This window comes from Nomia melanderi, chromosome 13 (genome assembly GCF_051020985.1).
Source record: "Nomia melanderi isolate GNS246 chromosome 13, iyNomMela1, whole genome shotgun sequence".
In the NCBI taxonomy this organism is placed as follows: Eukaryota; Metazoa; Arthropoda; class Insecta; order Hymenoptera; family Halictidae; genus Nomia; species Nomia melanderi.
In genome coordinates, this window is record NC_135011.1 from 2,041,057 (window position 1) to 2,060,628 (window position 19,572).

At 51.7% G+C, this 19,572-nt stretch overlaps 3 protein-coding genes across 3 annotated transcripts; all 3 read left to right on the forward strand.

Moving 5' to 3' along the window:
- The first annotated feature begins 611 nt into the window (after positions 1-611).
- On the forward strand, positions 612-1,769 carry Osi6 (DUF1676 domain-containing protein Osi6). Its single transcript, XM_031991611.1, has 3 exons — positions 612-950; positions 1,021-1,123; positions 1,423-1,769. The coding sequence occupies exons 1-3, from the start codon at positions 612-614 to the stop codon at positions 1,767-1,769; spliced, it is 789 nt and encodes a 262-aa protein (XP_031847471.1).
- A 9,290-nt stretch (positions 1,770-11,059) lies between these two features.
- Positions 11,060-13,361, forward strand: LOC116433448 (uncharacterized). Its single transcript, XM_031991548.2, has 3 exons — positions 11,060-11,322; positions 11,475-11,650; positions 12,967-13,361. Exons 1-3 carry the CDS (start codon positions 11,060-11,062, stop codon positions 13,359-13,361), a joined length of 834 nt encoding a protein of 277 aa, XP_031847408.1.
- A 4,248-nt stretch (positions 13,362-17,609) lies between these two features.
- On the forward strand, positions 17,610-18,564 carry LOC116433425 (uncharacterized). Its single transcript, XM_031991501.2, has 2 exons — positions 17,610-18,093; positions 18,275-18,564. The coding sequence occupies exons 1-2, from the start codon at positions 17,610-17,612 to the stop codon at positions 18,562-18,564; spliced, it is 774 nt and encodes a 257-aa protein (XP_031847361.1).
- The last annotated feature ends 1,008 nt before the right edge of the window (positions 18,565-19,572 follow it).

The window sequence follows — 19,572 nt, forward strand, 5'->3', positions numbered from 1 at the left end:
CGTAAGAATCCGCGTACTCGGCTTATCTCCGAAAGTAACAGTAAACCCGTAGATTCCCCGGCGGAGGAGCAAGAGAGCCGAGCGCGTGGAAACTTCGTAGGCGAGTGAAAAGGGAACGAAGCTTAAGAGAAGATTTCTCGCCGTGGGCCGGTTCCCGTGTCCGAGCGGTGGGCAGGTCGCAGGTCGCGTTGCTCGGACGTATGGGCGGCGTGTCCGCGCGCACAAAGGGGCGAAGCTGTCGGGCGGGCCATTGGGCGAGTGGTTCCGTCGGGTTAGGCCGGGCTAAAACGGCCCGGACGGAACGGGGCACCATGGGTACGGCCGGCGACGAACATCGGTGACGACACACTCATGCAAGGCAAATAGGAAGAAAAAAGAGGCGAGGTGGGGCGGCGAGGCAGGCGACGGTAGAGGAGGGGCCCGCCAAATATAAGCTAAAGAGATTGTACGATGGACCACACGAAATTTCACTACCGACGGGACGGGTTTCGGGAAAAGCCGGCCGTCATCGTACCAGACAGTTTCGTTCAGTCGCGGCGGACGCAAGTTCTGTTCGTTCTCTCTCCACTCCACGTACATCCTCGATCCCGACGGTGAACCAGGAAGCCGCCATGAAGCTCTCCGCGTTTGTGACCGTCGTCGCCGCCGCGGTGCTCGCCGTCCAGGGGCAGACCATCGAGAGCTGCCTGGAGAAGGACAGCATCTCCTGCGTGCAGAAGAACCTCTACAGAAGGGCGAAGGAGTTCTTCGACTCGGACAGCATGGAGATCTTCAGTGGTGTTACCTTGGTGAAGAGCGGCGACAGTCAGGGGAGAAGCTCGCGGACCGGCAAGCAGCTGGTCTACGATCAGGAGATCGACGCCGCTAACAGTGTCTCCGAAAGGCAGGACGCGCTTGTGAATTATGTCAGCGAGGAGGCCGGCGAGTTCCTCAGTGGACGCAGTCTCAGGGTAAATAGAGGTTCCACGTTCCGTTCGTCCTCCGCGAGGTTTCTAGCTCTTACGATTCGTTTCTTGGCAGATCAACTTCACGCCTATCATCGAGAAGATCGGCACGTCCGCACGCGCGATCAGCGAGTCCGCGCCGGAAGAGGTCCGGGAGGCTGTTGACTTAGTTGTCGAAGGTAAATCGATGGATTCGAATAAGTGTCTTGTGGGAGATCTTGAGAAACGGGGATTCAGGTTCTAGCAGATATTTGGGAAATGGTCTGCTTGACTTGATCGTGCTTGGGTCTCTTGGAAGATGATTGAATGTTTCGATAGCTGTTTAATAGCTAGTTTTAATAACATCGAATATTTCTCATTACCTCTATTAGTTAACTGAGTAGCTATCGAAGATGTAACAGAGTTACGAGAGTATTCTATTCCAATTCGAAAGTGTACCTAAAGAACCACGGCGACTATACGTTCCCATGAATTCCAGGTCGAGGCAAGAAGAAGCAGCTGAAACAGCTGCTGCCCCTGTTGATCGCGGCGAAAGCGAAAATCGGAGCCCTGGCCACCCTGGCTTACTTCGTGACCGGTTTCATCGCGAAGAAGGCCATCTTCGTCTCGTTGGTCTCGCTCGCGATCTCGGCCTTTATCGGGCTGAAGTCGCTGTGGGCCAAAGGTGGCCACGACGTCACCCCTTACCACGGCTGGAGCAGCGGCCCGTCGTCGTCCGTCGGCTGGTCCGGCCCAGTTTCGTCGGGAGGATGGTCCTCGGGTGGTTCATGGGACGACGGGCACGGCTACGCGCAGAGCCAGGCCTACTCCGGCTACCACCATTAATTCCTTAGGAGTTTCATTAATGTAAACCGTCTCTCCCTCCTCTCTTCCCTCCCGTCCTCTTCCCCGCTCTCCCCTCTCCGCGAATTTCCCGTCGTTCTTTCCTTGATTCGCGCGGTATCGGCGGTATAACGGACGCCCCGATGACAAGAGAATCGGTTCAGGAGGCAAACCCCGGAGACCCGGTTAGGAGGATATATTTATTGTCTTATTTATCACGATCGAATGGCAAAGCGGGCCAGCCCGCAGGCCCCGGTGTAAATATAATATACGTCGTATCGTCAATCGTCAACGTGTGCGTGTACGAACAGAACGGATGAACACTTGTCACGTCGCAATCAAAACATAGAGGCTAGTCGCAACGCTTGCATACGCGTGCAACGACCGTTGTCGCGGCTACGGCGCGCGCACCATTGTACAACGAAATACGCCCTTTACATTCCCCGCACTCATCGCAGCTGACCACCATCTAGTCCAGTTTAAACGAACTCCCCTTGGAAACAACAGCTCATTCAATGTTTTGTAACACGGATTCTACAGTCAAATACAATTTTTAGAAAAACACCGACGCCTTCGTTCATTCCACGCTCATCTCAGTCGCTCCGACGCCGGCTTGCCGGCGAGCATCGCCAACCACGCGTTGAAGTCTCCGCCGCGGCGCTGCGGTCGCTACGCGCTCGACGCTGGAACGTTGATCTATCGTTGCAGCTCGTGCAGCGGCGACCGTGGATTAACGCTTATTTTATCGCGGCCGCTTTCGTTGAAGCAATCGCGAAGGATTTACTGGGTATTAAGTTTATTCGAGTATACGTCGTAAAGCGCGTTAATGTTGCCGTTCGGCTGTTATGGTCTATCAGTATTCAAATATCGTCAAACACCATCAATATTATCAATTAAATGTTTTATTCAAAATTGTAACGTTTTTGAATTACTAATCATCGATTAGAATATCCAGTCGAATAATTGACTATCAACGTGTCACTCGACTAATGATAGCTACCAAACATCGAGGCAATGTCATCGAGAACTCGATAAACGCTAAGATACCTCGTATCTACTGAGAAAACAAGAAAATGCCATTTCCAAGCGTGAAACCGGCGTAACAACGGAAGGATCAACGGAAGACGCTCGATCGTCCGAAAATCCTCCCGGATCCGCGTCGAAAAGAGAAATCACGCGCGGCCGCCGACTTTCCAGTGTTCCAGGAACCTCCGAAACGGTTTCTTTTTTCGCTGTTTCACCGGCGAAATTTCAAGTGCGCGCCGCCACGGCCTCGAAAAACCGGCCTAGTCGGATCTCGGCCGGGATCGAGATGGAAAATGGCGGGACGCCAGCCAGCGCCGGACGGGATACCGCGCTCGGCCGAGGGGAAAGTGCACCGGCAAGGTGCACATCCGGTCCGCGGCGCGCGTTGTGTACGTGCGGATCGCGCGCGCGCCGAAGGTCGAGGGGCCGAGGCGCGCGTCCGTCATCCCGAACCGGGTCGCCGGGGACGGATATATTCTACTAAATCTTCCGCGAACGGTGTCCTTCAGTCCCAGATAGGAAAACGAGCGGATGGAAAGGAGGTTGACGCGGAACCGCCGGTTTCTTCGGCCGGCGGGCCGATAAAAATACAATTTTTGCATCGGCGCGCCGGTTTCTGGGCCAGCGTTCGCGCGACGCCCGGCGATTAGCGGAACAGGAACGAATCGGCGATGGATCGACTCGCGTTTGTTATTCCCACGACACCCCGAGGGCCGTTCGGCTAACGCTGATTGAGTTGTTGATAGCCGGTAACCCAGTTAGAGCCTCGTTGCCGGCGAGCGTGCGTATATCGGGTCGGCGTATAAATCTAAGATGAGTTTTATGTCGACGGCTACAACCTCGGGATTAATTGGAGTAAGCGTTAATATATATACATGGGAAGAAATGTTTGTTGGTTTACTTTCGCGGTACGCGATTGGTAAGTGGTACATTATGATTCCATCGAGGAAATTGATTTGAACGTACGATCTAGGAGTTCGATTAGTCTTCGTTCAAAATAGACTCGTTTATCGCGATGCACTAGTATTTTCCAGTGGCACGACGAACGAATGGCAACGATCGTCGCAACGGACTTCCACCGTTTCGGCAGTGAAAGTTCATTCTCAATGAAATAATTCAGCGCGAGTAAATTCGGTGTTAAGCGTGCTCCCCATAAATGGAATCTTTATTCATAAATGCATCGGTCACAGAATCAGAATTACCCGGCGCGCTTCATTAAAATACCGCCCGAGCGGCGCGCGTATTTTCTCCGGTTCCCAATTAACGCCGGCGTGTCTCTTACGAATATAATCGGCTCTCCTTCCCGCGGATATAATTATTCACAGTTATAAAGCCGCGTACGTTTAATGAGAACGTCGTTACTTTCCTTCGGCGGGCGCGGCGGTTATGGGCCGCTGGCCGGAGATCCGTGCGCGGCGGCCATCTTTACGCTCGGAATTCACGGCGGATCGATCGGTACAATGTGTGGCTGGCCGACGATGATTGTTAACGAGGCTGCGGCGATCGTAAACCCCGGATAGAACGAAGGTGAAACGAATCCGCGGCGGTGGAGCGCGAGTGTCACGGTTCGTTAGCGCTCGCCGACGCCGCGACGGGATCGCGAGGGATCCTGCGGCGACAAAAAATACACCGGGGAATTATTTTGAAAGGAAGAGGAGACTTTCGTTAGTGGCGAAGTCCCGCGGACAGGGAAACGCTGCTATAATCTGAAACCAGCCAGGTTGTGGTTGAAACGCCTTTTTCATATCGCCGTAGATCCTCTTCGCGCATCGCGGATCCGTAAGAATGCGAGAGGCTGACGTAAATATTGTACTCTTCCACACTTTTCTCCGCGGAACAGCGAAATCGAAACGTCGGCGATTTCCCGTTAACTGAAAATCAACGGGTCAACGACGAACACAAACGATGTGATACTTTCGCAACTTCCTAGCTTCCTATTCTCATACATTATTCCCCAAAAATCTAAACGGGCTCTTTCAACAGAATGTTCCTTCTCCGAGCTTAAAACAAACACATTCCTATCGAAATACACACTTATCTCTCACAAACACCAGAAATATGAGTCACCCGAGAAAAGCCACGCGTCAGCCTGCATCGGAGTCCAACGAGGAACTCTCCTCGATCCCTGCAGCATAGAGAATCGGGAGCCTCGTAAATCGTCCGTGGTTTTCGAATGTCGTGCAAAACGCGGACAGAAAAATCGGAACGACGTCCGTTAAAAACGTCCGCAGTGGAACGCGCCGCGAGTTGGGGGGAGGGCAGGCGGAAAAAGAGCTGCCATGAAAATTGGCGCTGCGCCCCGTCGTCACGGATCTGCGAGCGGATGAATAGATGCTTTCCTCGGATTCACAAAAGTAGAAATTTCACGTTGCTCGCTCGTTACGCGGGAGAGCGCGGCGCGACGCGGCGCCGGGGCTCGCTCCTCTATCTCATTATTAGAGAGTCGTAAACCGAACCGTCCCGCAGCGCCGAGCCACCGTTGCTCGTGTATCTAAATCTCGGTACGGTTCTCACGTCACCGATTAGTACCGGCGGTTTCTCATGCGTCACTGGGTTACTGGATTCCCTGGCCGCCGCCGTTGGATTTCCTAGTGCCTTATTAGCCGCATACCAGCCGCTCGATAGTTGTTAATGTCAGCCGGCGTGGACATCGGCCACCTATCCGGCGCGGTTCCAATCACGATACACACCGTAAAATCTGGTAAAAGCGCGACACGGATTCCTGCGACGTCCACAATCGACTACACGTCCTTTTTCGGGTTCGCTCGTTAACGACACCGCGATTCTTCGTCTCATCGATCGGGAATTTTCGAGTAGATTCGGAATGGTAGCTAATTGTTTAGGATTTTTTTCGTGCGAGCATGTCTATTGTAGTTCGCAGTACAGTTTATTGAATTCTTTCTGATTGAAATCTCGAGACGGCAGTTGATACGAAGGAACTCTGAGAATTTCTTAGACGATCCAAAGAAATACTAACGTGTGAAATTGTTATCAGAACGTTAGATGTAACCATCTTACGAAATAACAGCAGGAAACCTCGGTAAAATGAGATTTTCCCGGAAAAAAAGGGAAAGAGGAGCGAGGCGAGCTTAACGCGAGCGTCGATAAAAAGGCGTCATTCTCGAGATCCATAAAGAAATTTAAAACGTATTAAGAAGCTTATAAAGAAACCTCCGAGGAAGCAGCGAACCGGCGGAAACACTAAATTTCCTGAAATCATCTCTTCACTCCTCGGAAGAAAGTGGAACACAGATATAAAGATGCTGCAGGGGGAAGACGAAGACGGAGTGGTTCGCAACAAAAATGACGGTCCCGTTGAATGGTCCCCGGCGATACTAAAGCGACCAGATTACCCTACGCGCTCGCCCACTAATGCACAATACATTCCAATTAGACGAAATTGCGTAATGCCTTCAATTATTAGAACATAACCCCGTTCGCCGTGCCACTTCCTCTCCGGCGTAACATATAATTTTCCCGGAACCCGGCTACTATGTTACGGCGGTTCGCGCCTCCGTCGCCCGTGAGAAAGACAGGAAAACGAGAAGAAAAAGAAAAAGAAAAGAAGGAACGTTCTCCCGATTCATTCGTTTCTTTTCTTCTAAAGGGAGAGTTACTCGCCGGCCGGTCGCGCGCGTAGTTTCTATCGTGTATCGAGGACGATTTGGTTAGAGATCGCGCGGCGAATCAAAGGTTAAGAGCTCGCGCGAGAGCAGCAGACGCGGCAGCACACTTTCGGGCCGATCAAGAAAGTCGCCGAAAGTCGGGATGCTCGCTCATCGAAAGTATCGTCGAGGGACACACGTGTGCTGTACCTGCGCCGAGAGATCGCGCCGAAACTCGCCCGCCCTTTTACTTCCTCGTCGATTAGACGCTGATCGGTGATCGAGGTTCGCTTGCGCGACGACGGCTGGATGAGGGAACCGAGAGACGTGCCGGCTGAAACGCGACGATGAGAAAGAGTTAACGGTCGACGGCCGATTGTTTCGAAACGCGCCCGGCGAAGTTCAAGGTGTACCCGCGGCGACGACGTGCGTGTCCCAGGGACAATGACGTCGCGTGAGAGTCACGCGGCTGTATGTGCACCTTGACATTCCGTGTAGAGGCTGCTCGGATGTTCCGCGATGAGACTGATTAAACCGTTACGTTTTTTACTGCCCGATCTCTCACGGTTTGCTTCTTTTTGGAGATCCGACTGGGAACGTGACTAGGATTTCATGTAGGAACGAGTGGGGATGATGCTTAAAGTTAGTGTTAGTTGGAACTCGGTTAATGTACTTTTGTAATTTACTTGTATTTTAGTAGATGTAAGAGTATTGAGTATGGGATTTTAATTCTTTGAGGATTGTGACAGTTGAGATGAAACTTTCATCTTTTGAAGACCAAGTCGCAGATGATTCAATTACTGATACAGTAAGAGGGCATGTAGCTTCCCTTTTTATCGTTTAATCAATTGATATATCATTTAGCTTCACCCTTTGGATATATCAAAGAAACTTAGTCAAAGTGTTAAATACCGTTTCACTCGAATATTGCAATGAATATGAAGAGACATAAGGAATATACATTAATTATGTTAACCCTAATTGTACCACGTGTTTTTACAATGAATCATACCATACCCTCTGCAGTCGAATGGTGATTGAATGAAATTGAATTGCGAATTATTATAGCGTAGAGCAATCATAGATAGGATTTTCGTCCTTTTTCAATAAATTCCTAATAACAAAGTAGACGTGTCGAGAATTTAACAAACATAAATATTAATTTCTGTGAATACAAATTGAACAGTACTCTTCTATTGCAAATTATTATAGCGTAGAGCAAACATAGATAGGATTTTCGTCCTTTTTCAATAAATTCCTAATAACAAAGTATCGATCATAGTGGAGAAAGAAATCGTAGGTCAAGGGGTGAACAGAATTCAGTTGGATAACCGTCGAGCCAGAGATTCAACGCGTCGACGGTCGGTCGCAGGAATGGATTTCGATGCGTGCTGCGTTTCGCTTTTGTTCCATCGTGGCGGCGTGCACGCGCGCAAACGCACGGAGCGTCAGGTGGATGATTTCGCCGGGGGCGACGTTCGCTCTCGTGGACCGGGGCCCGATCTTGATCCCCGAAACGAGGCGGAACGGAGGAGTCCGAGCGGAGGCCCCGCGGTGAACGGGACGAGGACGGAGGATAAAAAAAAAGGGAATGGACCGAGGCGAGATGGAGACAGGTGGCAAGAGAGATAGGGAAGCCGAAATTGAACGCCCGACGCTCGACCCAGTTGTAAATGGGTGAGCGACCCCGTTCCCGAGATAATATCTCGCGTCCATCATCTACCGACGAATTTTTCCACGCCGGAACCACCTGTGACAATTAATGGCCAACGGTCACATGAAAGAGACGCCGCCTTTCGATTGTCCCTCGACGGTCTAATTGTCGTTTAACACTTTGCCTCGTTGCCAGTCTATTAACCCTTTGCGCTCGAGAGGTGACGAGTCGCCGCTTGATTCGATTTGCAAAATTATTAAGTCTTATATGTAATGTTAAGCTTTGTGTAGTGCGTCGATATGTGGAATATTGAAATAAAATAAATTTCCTTCTTAACCCTCTGTAGGCCCATGTAACTTTTAAGTCACACATCAGTATATTGGCATCTTGTTGATTTATTTCACTTTGCACTCATAGATTTTCTTATAATCGTGAACAAAAATTCGGCCTATAGAGAGTTAATTTGTATATGTTTCCTCGTTAATTAGTTTAAAAAAACATCGTCTGTATCTTATCGCAGAATATTGAATATTTCTAGCGAAAATTAGAATATTTCTAATTTTTCTCTTTTTCCAATGAATTATTAACGACAAAGTAGCCGTATCAGGGTTGAGAAAGAGATCATAAGCCAAAGGGTTAAACCTCTGTCCGAAGTGCTGTTGGTTTCTCACTCTGAGGTTCAGTTTGATTACACTAATATTACAGCTTAATACGACGCTCTATTTATTTATTCAAGAATATTTGGGAGTCATTGAAATGTTACCTTCAAATGCAATTGTGACACTATAAATAAATATAGAAAAAATTGTTAACAGGTAGAGGTTGATATAGGACTGCTAAGAGTAAGTGTAGTATTAAAGAAGAATTTAATTGTTTTCTTCCAGATGGTAATTTTAGGAATTGTCAGATGCTAAAGAGATGAGTTATAGATGCAGGATAATAATTACGACGGATTTATTGGAGATTATTTATTAACGATTGCTTCTCAGATTACGAAATAATTGCTGGCAGCTGTTTATTTGATAAAGTGTCTGCAGGCTGAAATACACAAGAACGGTAAACATAACTGTTTAGAAGCTTACGGTGATCTTGATTAATGTGCAGGCATAAAGGCGGATTACAATTCGTTTGTATTATAAAATGCAACATGGTCCGCGGTGCGCGTGGTTTTATATAATTGGCATTAAATGGAAAATTAAATTCCCAAGTTATGTCGGTGCGCCGCTTATTTTTACCGCGGAGGTTGGTAACTTTCAAAAAATCCTCCCATACAGAAACGCTCCCGCGTGACTGAGTACGTGGAAATACATTCAGTGGGCCATCAGATATCCATTTCGCGGGGATATATAAAACTCCCAGTGGTTGTCATTCAAATGGCACTTCCTGCAAGTGTGTAGCTGTAATAAATTCCTTAAATACCATGTACGTAATAAAATTGCAATAAACGTCCTGAATAAAGACCAAAAACATCATAATCGACATAACAAATTGGAAACGTGTCAATTAATTGCGCCGCGATAAAATTATAATGAATACCGTGGATAAATACCGAAAACTTATTGTATCGAATCGAAACGCTCCAGCCTCGAGGATTATCAAATGCTTATAGACATTCTGCGTATTCCGAACTTTCTCGCGTACACCCATAAAAAGAGCCACGACCGACTACTAACACATTCCAATCAACCAACAATCTACCACAATTTCCAGTTTCAAATCTCCTCAACCAAACATCGACAATCAATCTATTCTTAACTCAAACCAACCGATCCCAAAGCATACACTACCAACACGATCAACGTCAACCAAAATCATGACCACCAAATGCATCCCGCAGCTTGACAATCGTCCGCACACTCGGCCGCCGCGCGAAAGGCAGCCAACAAAACTGAGACTCCGCTGAAAACGAAAATCCCTGGAACAAAGTGCCCCACTGAACAGGTCGAACAAGCGCCCGTGCACCTCGAGTAGACAAAAAGCTCGCTATGCTCCCGTCAGTCCACGGAGCACCGAAACGGACTCGAAGAAGAAAACCTCGAGGAAAGAAAAGGAAAAAGAAAAAGCAGAGAAGAAGACGATCCGTCGGAATCGAGGCATTCTCACGTCGAATAATAGCTCGGGGGACCGGCGTCGGTGTCGGGCACGCGAAGTCGTGCGAGAAATCACAAGGGAGCCCGCCGCGTCGTGTATTACCCTTTCCCCGGGAGCCGCCGCCGTAGATTTCCCTCATTGAATCCCATTCGAGAAGCGGGGCCTCCCTTCTACCGCCGGTGTACCTTAATGGTGCAGGCGAAGTAGGTCTGCTGCAGGCGGCCGAGAAAGAGGGAAACAGCCGGCTGCGAGGGGGAGGAGAAAGAAAATGCAAGTGCGTCCCTTCTCCTATTTCCCGTGCGCGGTGTTGTCGTTCCGCTTAGACGGCCGTTTTTGCTCTGCCGAAATCACGGCTGAAAGAAAGAGAGAGAGAGAGAGAGGGATAGAGGAGTAGATGGAGAGAGAGAGGAAGACAGGACCGCGAGGAGAGGATCCGAAAGGGAGTGGAGGACCCAGCGGCGGCCCCGGAGTGGGCCCCGGAGGACTCCAGTTTCGCGGAGAGGGATAGGAGAGAGGGGCGACGCGGCGAGGAAGCCGAAGGAGCGACGGAAGGGGTGGGGGAGTGAACCGGCAACGGGATAGAGAGAGAAGAAGGTACGCGGCGCGCGCGCGCGCCGAGCGAACGCGAACTCTCCGGTGGCCCGTGGGCTCGCTGGGTCTCCCCTCGTGCGATACTTCGGTATAAAAGCAATGCAACCTCTTTTGGATGTAACACACGAGGTCCGATCGACGCATCCCGGCGTCCACGTTCACCGAGAGAGCCAACAGAGCTGCAGGACGGAGCCAGCTCCGGTCTAGCCGTAGAGCCGCACGCGCAAAAGGATAACGACGCTTCGCCTAGAGGCCTTTCTGCCCGAGGACACGCGCGGTTATTAGTCGAATTTCGTTCGCACGCCGGTGGAATCCTGTTCAGGACGATGAGCAAGTACACTGTGACCGTTCTGTGGCTACTTCCGGTGTTCGCCGCGGCGCTGACGCTGCCCGCCGTCGAGAAGTCCGGCACCGAGAACGACCTGATGGCGACCATATACAGCGACTGCTTGAAGAAGGAGTCGATCAATTGTATTAAGTACAAGGTATTCTCCTACATGGACAAGATGCTCGCCGACAAGGAGGATATCACGCTCACCGAGGGCATCACCGTCGTCAAGACGTCGAACACCGAGGAAGGAGCGCCGAGGTCGGTTGCACTCGTCACCGGTTCACCGGTTTTATTCGAGATTATTCTGTCGTTTGTCGGCTAGATTATTTTCGGTTACCGGTTTCTGGGCGGGTGATGTTCGATCGTTGTGTGGCTTGCGTTGGGATTCATTTTGGATTGCGGGTCCGCAGGTCCATCGAGTCCAGCGACCTGGAGACGCTGCTGTTCGATAGGCTGGGGAGATTCCTGAGGACCCACTCGGTTAAGGTCGACCTGAAGGGGACCGACATTCTCGGAGCCATCGAGTCTGCTGGCCGCAGCTTCGAGGACTTCACTGATAACGCCGTGGAGAGCCGAGGGAAGAAAAGTGAGTATGCTAATGCTGCTTGATGTAGTTGGCAGTTATCTGAGTAGCTGCGTGTAAAAGCTTTACGAAGGAAATTCAGTGTTCTGGAAGTATCTATGAAGTGATCTAAGTAGCTTTCCGTTGTACACTAGAATATTCTAGCTTCTAATCGAACTCCGTATCCTACGACAGTAAGTACAGATCAGCAGTTTCTCAAACGAGTTAAACTTGAAAACCATCTCCAACCGTCTGAATCGTTCCAATGAAAACTACGAGTTCGAATGTCTACTATTAACGTACATCAATCAGAAACTACATCCCTCGAGATTTCTACAATTCAAAGTAAGCTCGAGCCTGAACAATGCGCGATCCACTATCTCGCCGATCCGCGGGATCGGGTCTAATTAGCATGACAATCGGGCGAGTCATCGCGCTCCCCCAGTTCCCAGGGGTCTCGATTGTGCTCGGCATTCAAATCGGGACGAGCCCGGGGTCGCGGGGAGCGCTCCCAGCCCCGGGACACCGGTAATCAGCCAATTATACGCTGGTAATTAACGCTCGTGTCTTGTAACCGGGATTCAACCGTAGCCGGTACCGCGCGCGCGTTCCGCCGGTCGGCCGTTCTATTCAATGGCGACGATGACGCTGCTGGGGAAGCTGGTCGCGAGACGTTGACCCACTGAGGAACTGGTTCCGCTTCCCCTTGAAGCACCTCGGCCGAGGGAGAGAGAGGGCTGGAGCAAGGAACGAAGGCGGACGGGCCTCTCGAGATCCCGCCGCGCGAGATTTTTGACATACTTTCCATCCCGCGCGGGGTACATCGCCGTTGACCTTCGCCTATTCCACTTCGAGAGATCGCGCCGGCTGCGAGCGACACGCTGAGAAAGGTCGGGTCGCGTCCGTTCGGCCCTCTTCGCCGACGGGAGGCTGCGTGGGAAACGTCCCCCGCGGGATGATCGCCGAGCGCGCCGCGCAATCGGTGGGAAATCGCGGCTACGGTTAGCTGATCCTGCGCGGCTGAGCGGCAAATTGGCCGTGAACGCCGGCCTCGCGACAGGGAAGCCGCGCTCGCGACTAATTGGGCTATCCTCCAGCGATCCCGGAGATTTTTATTATAGACTCGCCTCGGTCGCGTGTAACGAAGCTAGCGGAGCGTCAAACGCGACTCTGGAATTAGATGGGGACGGCTAATGACGCGTGTTGCCGCTAGTCGGGAAATTTATGAACACGAGTCGTATTAGAGTGTGTTTCATGTTCGATCGCTTATACTTAGGTCTTATTGAACGTCACACGGGATTATAAGGGTGGAATCGACCTAACGATGATTGAAATTACAGAGAAAGCCCAGAAGATCCTCGGACCTCTGTTGATGGCCTTGGCGCTGAAGGCTGCAGCCCTGTTGCCCTTGGCTCTCGGCGCGATCGCCGCCATCGCCGGCAAAGCCCTGCTGGTCGGCAAGATCGCCCTGGTGATCTCCGCTATAATCGGCCTGAAGAAGCTGCTCAGCTCGAGCGGAAAGCACGTGACCTACGAGGTGGTCTCGCATCCTCATCACAGCAGCAGCCACGTAGTCAGCCACGATGACGGCGGTCACGGCGGCGGTTACGGCGGCGGCGGCGCCGACTACGGCGGCGGATATTCGGGTGGCAGCGGACACGGCTGGGCGAGGAGCTTGCCGCAGGACGCCCACGAGCTGGCTTATCGCGCGCATCAACCTCAACCGCAAGCATGAAGATAGAAAGATCTCGTCCTTCCTTACTTTCACTTCCTCCTGCTCTTTCCTGTCTCCTTCTTCCTCCTCCCTCGTCTCCTCGCATTTCTACGTCCCGCGCTATTCTATTATTTATTGTTCCTATTGTTCTCGAATCCTACCCTCTCTCTCTGTCTCTTTCTCTTTGTCTGTCTGTCTCTCCTCTCGTTCCTCGTCATCTACATTCGTCTCTTCCCCACGAACCAGTGCCTCGTCGAGATACTCGTTCCATGTATAGCATCGCCCTATTTTTTTACCCGAGCCTTGTTTTATTTATTTACTGCGGCTAACACGACCCTAGTATTTATTTAATTGACACGGAACCGTGTGCATGTTTTTTTTTGTTACTTCGCCCAGCCCCGCCCCGCTCCCCGAGTGTTGTTCTCTTTTTTCGTAATAAAGAAACGGCGTGCGCCGCACAGGCGTCCAGTCCCGAAGGAAACAAACATGGCGACCACAGTGTGCACCCCGAGCAGCGAGCGCCCTCTAGAACCGACACCGCTCGCGTCCTACGGTCAAAACACGAGATAAAAGACGGGATCGCGATATCCACCGTGGCTCCCTGTCGATATTCACGGAAACGAGTGAAAGTAGTGTGCATTCCATTGATACCTGAACCAGATACGACTTTAACGACCGACCGCCGTAAACATGGCGGCCGCCGCCGCGCCGCGCCGGTAGAAAGCATCGATTCTTTTCCGCGGACCGTGAAAAACCGACTGTAATCTCGGCGTTTCTCAACGGGACGCGTCGTAAACGTCGCGTGGGAGGGTCGGGGGACGGATGAACCGGAGAGAGAAGCTGCGACCGTCGACCCAGCTGCCGATCGTCGCTTCTTTAATGGCTCGTAAAACCGGAGGGCTGATCCTCCTAGCGAGAACGCCTTCGTTACCCGGCTGGACGCGGGATTATTACCGGAGCGGAGCGACGCGGCCGGATACAGGCGAACTTGGGGCCACCGGTGGCCTGCATACCGGCACTAATGTCGATTCGCGGCCGCTGGAACCGGGAATAATGGCGGAAGGTCCCGTCCGGGAGCGAGCGACGCGTGACGGCCGGTTATCATCAACGTGGATCGCGATGCGGAAAATCAGCCCGGTGGGCGTCGAAAATCGCGGATCCGGCGGACCGGAAACCGCGGAAACGCTGTCGATCCTCGTCGCTTTCGCCGCGTCGACCGGACGTTTCGGACGACCTGCAGATATCGGTGTTCATTCGAGATTCTTTATTATTATCTGTCGATTTCCAGTGAATAAGAATAGAGTATTCAACCGGGATTCACAATACAGTTGCATTATTATTGTAATACTCTATCGAATCGAGATAAACCGATACCGTGCGTCGAGTCTAAGGCGGCGCACGAGTTCCGGTAGTCCAACGAGTCCGCAACCTCTTTCGATCTGCGTTCGTCGGTTTTGGATTCGGTGATTCATCAGGCGATCGGCGATGGAGGCGGAGGGGAGGGGAGGGAAGAAAAAGAAATCGGTGCCGGAACAGGGCCGCTTCCCCACCGAAATTTCTGTCTTGCCTCGGTGGTTTTCTCGATGCCTCGCCGCGCCTCGGTGGAATGATATATATCCCCTCCCCGCCGTTTAATCTTTCCTCTTTCACCCTCTGGCAAGGCCTACGCGCGAAGCGTACGCGCTGCAGCGTTGGTTTCACTTGGCGCGACCCAGTTACCTAGACCGGCGTCGGCGTCGGCCAGGACGAAAACGGCAAGGATTCGGCGGCGAGGCAGGATAAGGGGAAAAGCTAACCGGGTCGGCTGATAGCGCGGATCGGCTAACGGTATGCGCGCTACGCGGAGTTTCACTTGATTCGATGGAAAAGTTGATCAACGGATGGATTCCCGCTTCGCGCGCGCGCTGAGGAATTGAACTTTTCTGGGAGTATTGTTTTGGAGTATTATTTTCATTAATTGTTATTTGAATATTCTAGTAGAATCTGGAATTAATTGTACGTGTAATTAATAATTGAAACGGAGGTAGAAAAAGTTAAACTTCTGATTTATGTGAATCGTAATGGATGGTTTCTAGCAAGGATTTTAATTGGTTAATTAGAATGAGAAGTTTGAGGTTTTTACACTGATTTATTTTCTACGTTTAGTTTGAATCTTAATTGTCTCATACTTAGTGGCAGTGAGGAGCTTATTAGCTAATGAGGATACAAAGTGTGACCCTTGTAACAGATAATTGTGCATTATGCTAATGGAGTGAGTTGATCGTGAAAGTAACGGGGAGCGGAGAAAGGTGACGAATGGAATCCGACGCGAGACAATAGAATTAATGGTCGCCGGAGACAATGGGAAGCCGATCTTGGATTATCCGCGCTGTCGCAATTCGCCTGCTGCTGGCTTCGCGTGGCAGGAATGTCTATACCACAAATACAACAACCGAAATAAATCAATTTCAACCATAACTATATTCTTTCCTCATACAAACTCAAATCACAATTCAAAATAATTCGTCAACAAAAGAAAAAGCTTCCTCTCAACATACAAACTCTCATGAAAATCGCAAATTCAAACTCAACATAATCCAATTTCCAAAGTAGCATCAAACAAAATCAACCAGCAACACTCCCAAAACCCAAGCTCATCACTTTCGATCTCAACACCCTCTCGAAACCAGCGAAACCTTATCTCCAAGCCATCCTTAACAAAATAATCCCCATAGAATCACAGCAACAGATTTCCCAACTCACTTGAACACTGCCTAATCATTAAATCCTCGCAGACTAGAAGATATCCGCGAATAGATGCAAAGAAACCGATGCGAGGCGCATCCGGTCGGGATCTATCCCGCCGCTTTCGATTTCAGGCTTATCGGTAGATCCGGTGATAATGCACGCGAGGCAAAAGAGCAAAGGGGGGGTTGTCGGTCCGTCGTTCCGCGAGAAAAGGACGCGCACGTGGCCGGTGCGCCGGGCTGCTGCGTGCAGCGGCCGCTGCGCCGGTGTCTATGCAGAAACAAGCGACATTGTGATCCGGTTAGACCGGATTAGGAGCGCTGGGGAAGAGAGGAGAAAAAGAGGCTCGGCAGGGGGGTACGTTCCGAGAGTAGCGAAACGATTCGTCGGAATCAGTGGTTTTATCGTCGCCGGCAGCTGGTGGGGTTGCCGCGTCGAAGGAGGGACGAATTCCGCGCGGCTGATCCGTAGGAACTATGCTCTCTATTTCTGCCCGTCCGGGTGGTTGCGGGACGGAATCCGCTCTCGGTTGATCCTTGGCAATGAAAATGCTCCCACAATGGTTGTGGTACGTGCGACGGGCAACGGTGGGTGGGGATGAATATCGCCAGCCACGGAGGTACACCTGACCAGATATATAGAGCTAGGGCAGGGCTTCCGCTACGGACAGTCCAGTTACAGTGCCTCTCTGTACGCACGGATCTCGCGGCGCGGGCCTAAACGAGTCGCGGTGGTTGAATCGCGAAAGGAGAGAGAGAGAGAGAAAGAGAGACGCACAGTCAATCTATTGTCTCTTCGATCCGGGTCCATCAACGAGGCTCACGATCGATCGGTGGGTATGCACCTGCGAACCATGCGTTAGATTTCGTGTATCGGGATCGCCGAGGTTTCTCATCGGTAATGATTGGGGACAGGATTGCAGGTAGATTCTAATGTGAGGATAGTTTGTGTAATGTAACAGGTCTGGTGTTTTAGACTTGCTGCAAATTGCTTCGGTAGATTGGAGAAATTGAGTATTGCTTCGATTTTTTAGCATTGATGATGTAGAGGTAGTGCAAGGGAAGAAGATTTTCTAGGAATTTTTATTGTCGCGCATGTAATTGAGCATTGATCGCTTTGATTCAGGTAATTTAGTATTGCTTTGATTTTGCAGCGTTTGGATGATGTAGAGGTAGTGCAAGGGAAGAAGATTTTCTAGGAATTTTTATTTGTCGCGCATGTAATTGAGCATTGATCGCTTTGATTGTGATATCGTTTGGATGATGTAGATATTCGAGTCGTGCAAGGGGATCGAAGATTTTCTAGGAATTCATCGCACTGAAGAATCTAGTCTTTCCGTCGATCAGATCTCGGTACGAATAATGAATCTAAATTCCTAATCGCCATAATCGATCAGCTCCGCACGAGCAACGATTCACCGTCCACAAAGCGGCGAGACCCTTATCACCGATTCCACGAGCGTGATCGCGCGGCAGACGGCCGGCCCGCGTTTTATCGAACTAATGATCGACCCACGTCCGCAGATCCCAGAGATCATTCACGATGAGACCCACCGGCCACCGTTACGTGTACCTGGCCGTGCTGCTGGCGACGGCCTCGGCAAGGTCGGCCGAGACCAACCCGACGACGAACTCCATTGACGAGGAGGCCGCAAGGTCGGCCGGGAACGGCAACGTCTTCGGCGACCTGCGTCAGATCTACCAGGTCTACAAGGAGTGCGCGGACGAGGAGCTGAGCCCCTGCCTGAAAGTGAGACTCCTGTCCGCGGTGGACAGGATGTACAGGAGCGTCGAGCTGAACGTGGCCGACGGTGTCACGTTCGTCCGCGACGAGCCGGTCGCGCGCGACGACGAGCCGGCGCGGTCGATCGAGGAGATCGAGGTGAACCTGCCGAGAGCGCTGGACGACAAGGAGGACGCGCTGAACACGATGATCTTCGACAAGGTCGTGAAGTTCTTCCAGAGTCACACGCTGAAGCTGAAGCTGCCGAACGTGGAGGAGCTGCAGCGCAGCCTCGTCGAGGAAGGTGAGAATCTTAATCGCTCGGGTTAGCTAGCGTGACAGAGAGCAGGGAATCAAGCAGAAGTCGTACGGATTCAATTTCTCGGTTCAGTAGACCGTACGGTCCGCTACTGTCCGCTGGAATTCGCGGGGTCGTTGTTTCGTTCTTACGACTGGCCGGTCTGATTAACCGAACTGTTCCCCAGGTCGCAAGAAGAAGAAGAACATCAGCGGCCTCCTGGCGATCCCGCTGTTGATCGGCGGCACTCTGGTGCCGCTGGCGCTGGGAGCCCTCGCGCTTCTGGCCGGCAAAGCGTTGATCGTCAGCAAACTGGCGCTGGTGCTCGCGTCCATTATCGGGCTGAAGAAGCTGGTGTCCGGCGGCGGCGACCACGGACACGAGGTGGTGCAGGTCGGCGGTGGCCACGGATCGAGCGGATGGGCGCGATCGAGCCACGACCTCGCCTACTCCGCCTACAAGCCGTCGTCGACCTAGGGAACAGCAAAAGGGTCCGCGCGAACGAGTCCACTTCGCAATCCCATTTAGACTTCGCTTTCACGTCGGCGCGCGCTCAACCGGCGGCCGCTTTCCTCCTCGATCGTACGCGCGGCTCGTGCACTTCGTCTCCGGACATCCTCCTCCCCTACCGTTTCCCCTCCCCGCCTTACCCTTCGACCCGAGTCATCCACCCACGCGCGTCCTCGGCCGCGTAATCGCCGCCGAGCGCGCGCGGCCGCGTCATCATTCGCTATTTATTGTTCATTCGCGGCGCTGCGAGGCAGCCATGTATATTTATAGATATTCAAATATATTAATTTTAATACCAGCCGGGTGCGATTGATTGAAACCGATCCTGCTCTCGCCGGCCGCGGCTTTTTCTCTCGAGATCGAAACCGAAGGGGCTCGGACTATAAGTTTCTTTATTTGCGATCGGAGCATCGAAGTTTCTTCTCGCGACTGAGATCGAGGGAACTCGAGAGAAGTTCCATCGAAAAGGAATTAGGAACCTTTCGTCGAAGAAACTTCCATCGCGATAGAAATCGAAGCAAATGTCTTACCCCGATGGACACCTAAGTAATTCAACGTCCGCGCCGAGACCTCGAAGAAACCGTAGTTCCTTCCGGCGGCGCGATAAAGATCGAAGAATCCCGTCGACACGGTAACCGCAGAAGATCAAATTTATCCCGCAGAACGGTGAACGCGCAACGAGGAAGTAGAGCTTGCGAGTTTATCGTTCTGCCGAGAGAGTAACGCTCGGCGGAGCACGCGCGTCGCAATTAGAAAGGTCGATTAGCCGGGGGAACGATCTCCACGGGCGATCGGCATCCAGTCCCGTGTGCCCCGATGCAGGCCAGGAGAGCACTTCCGGCTTCTCCGTCCGTCGGTGTAGCCGGTCGCCCGCCGGAGAGCAGGCAAAAGAGTCTTGTTACCTACATACTGGAAACGCGGCGGGCACCTTACGCACTTGCCGTCGCCGGCGACTCTCCGCCCGGGAACTGTGTG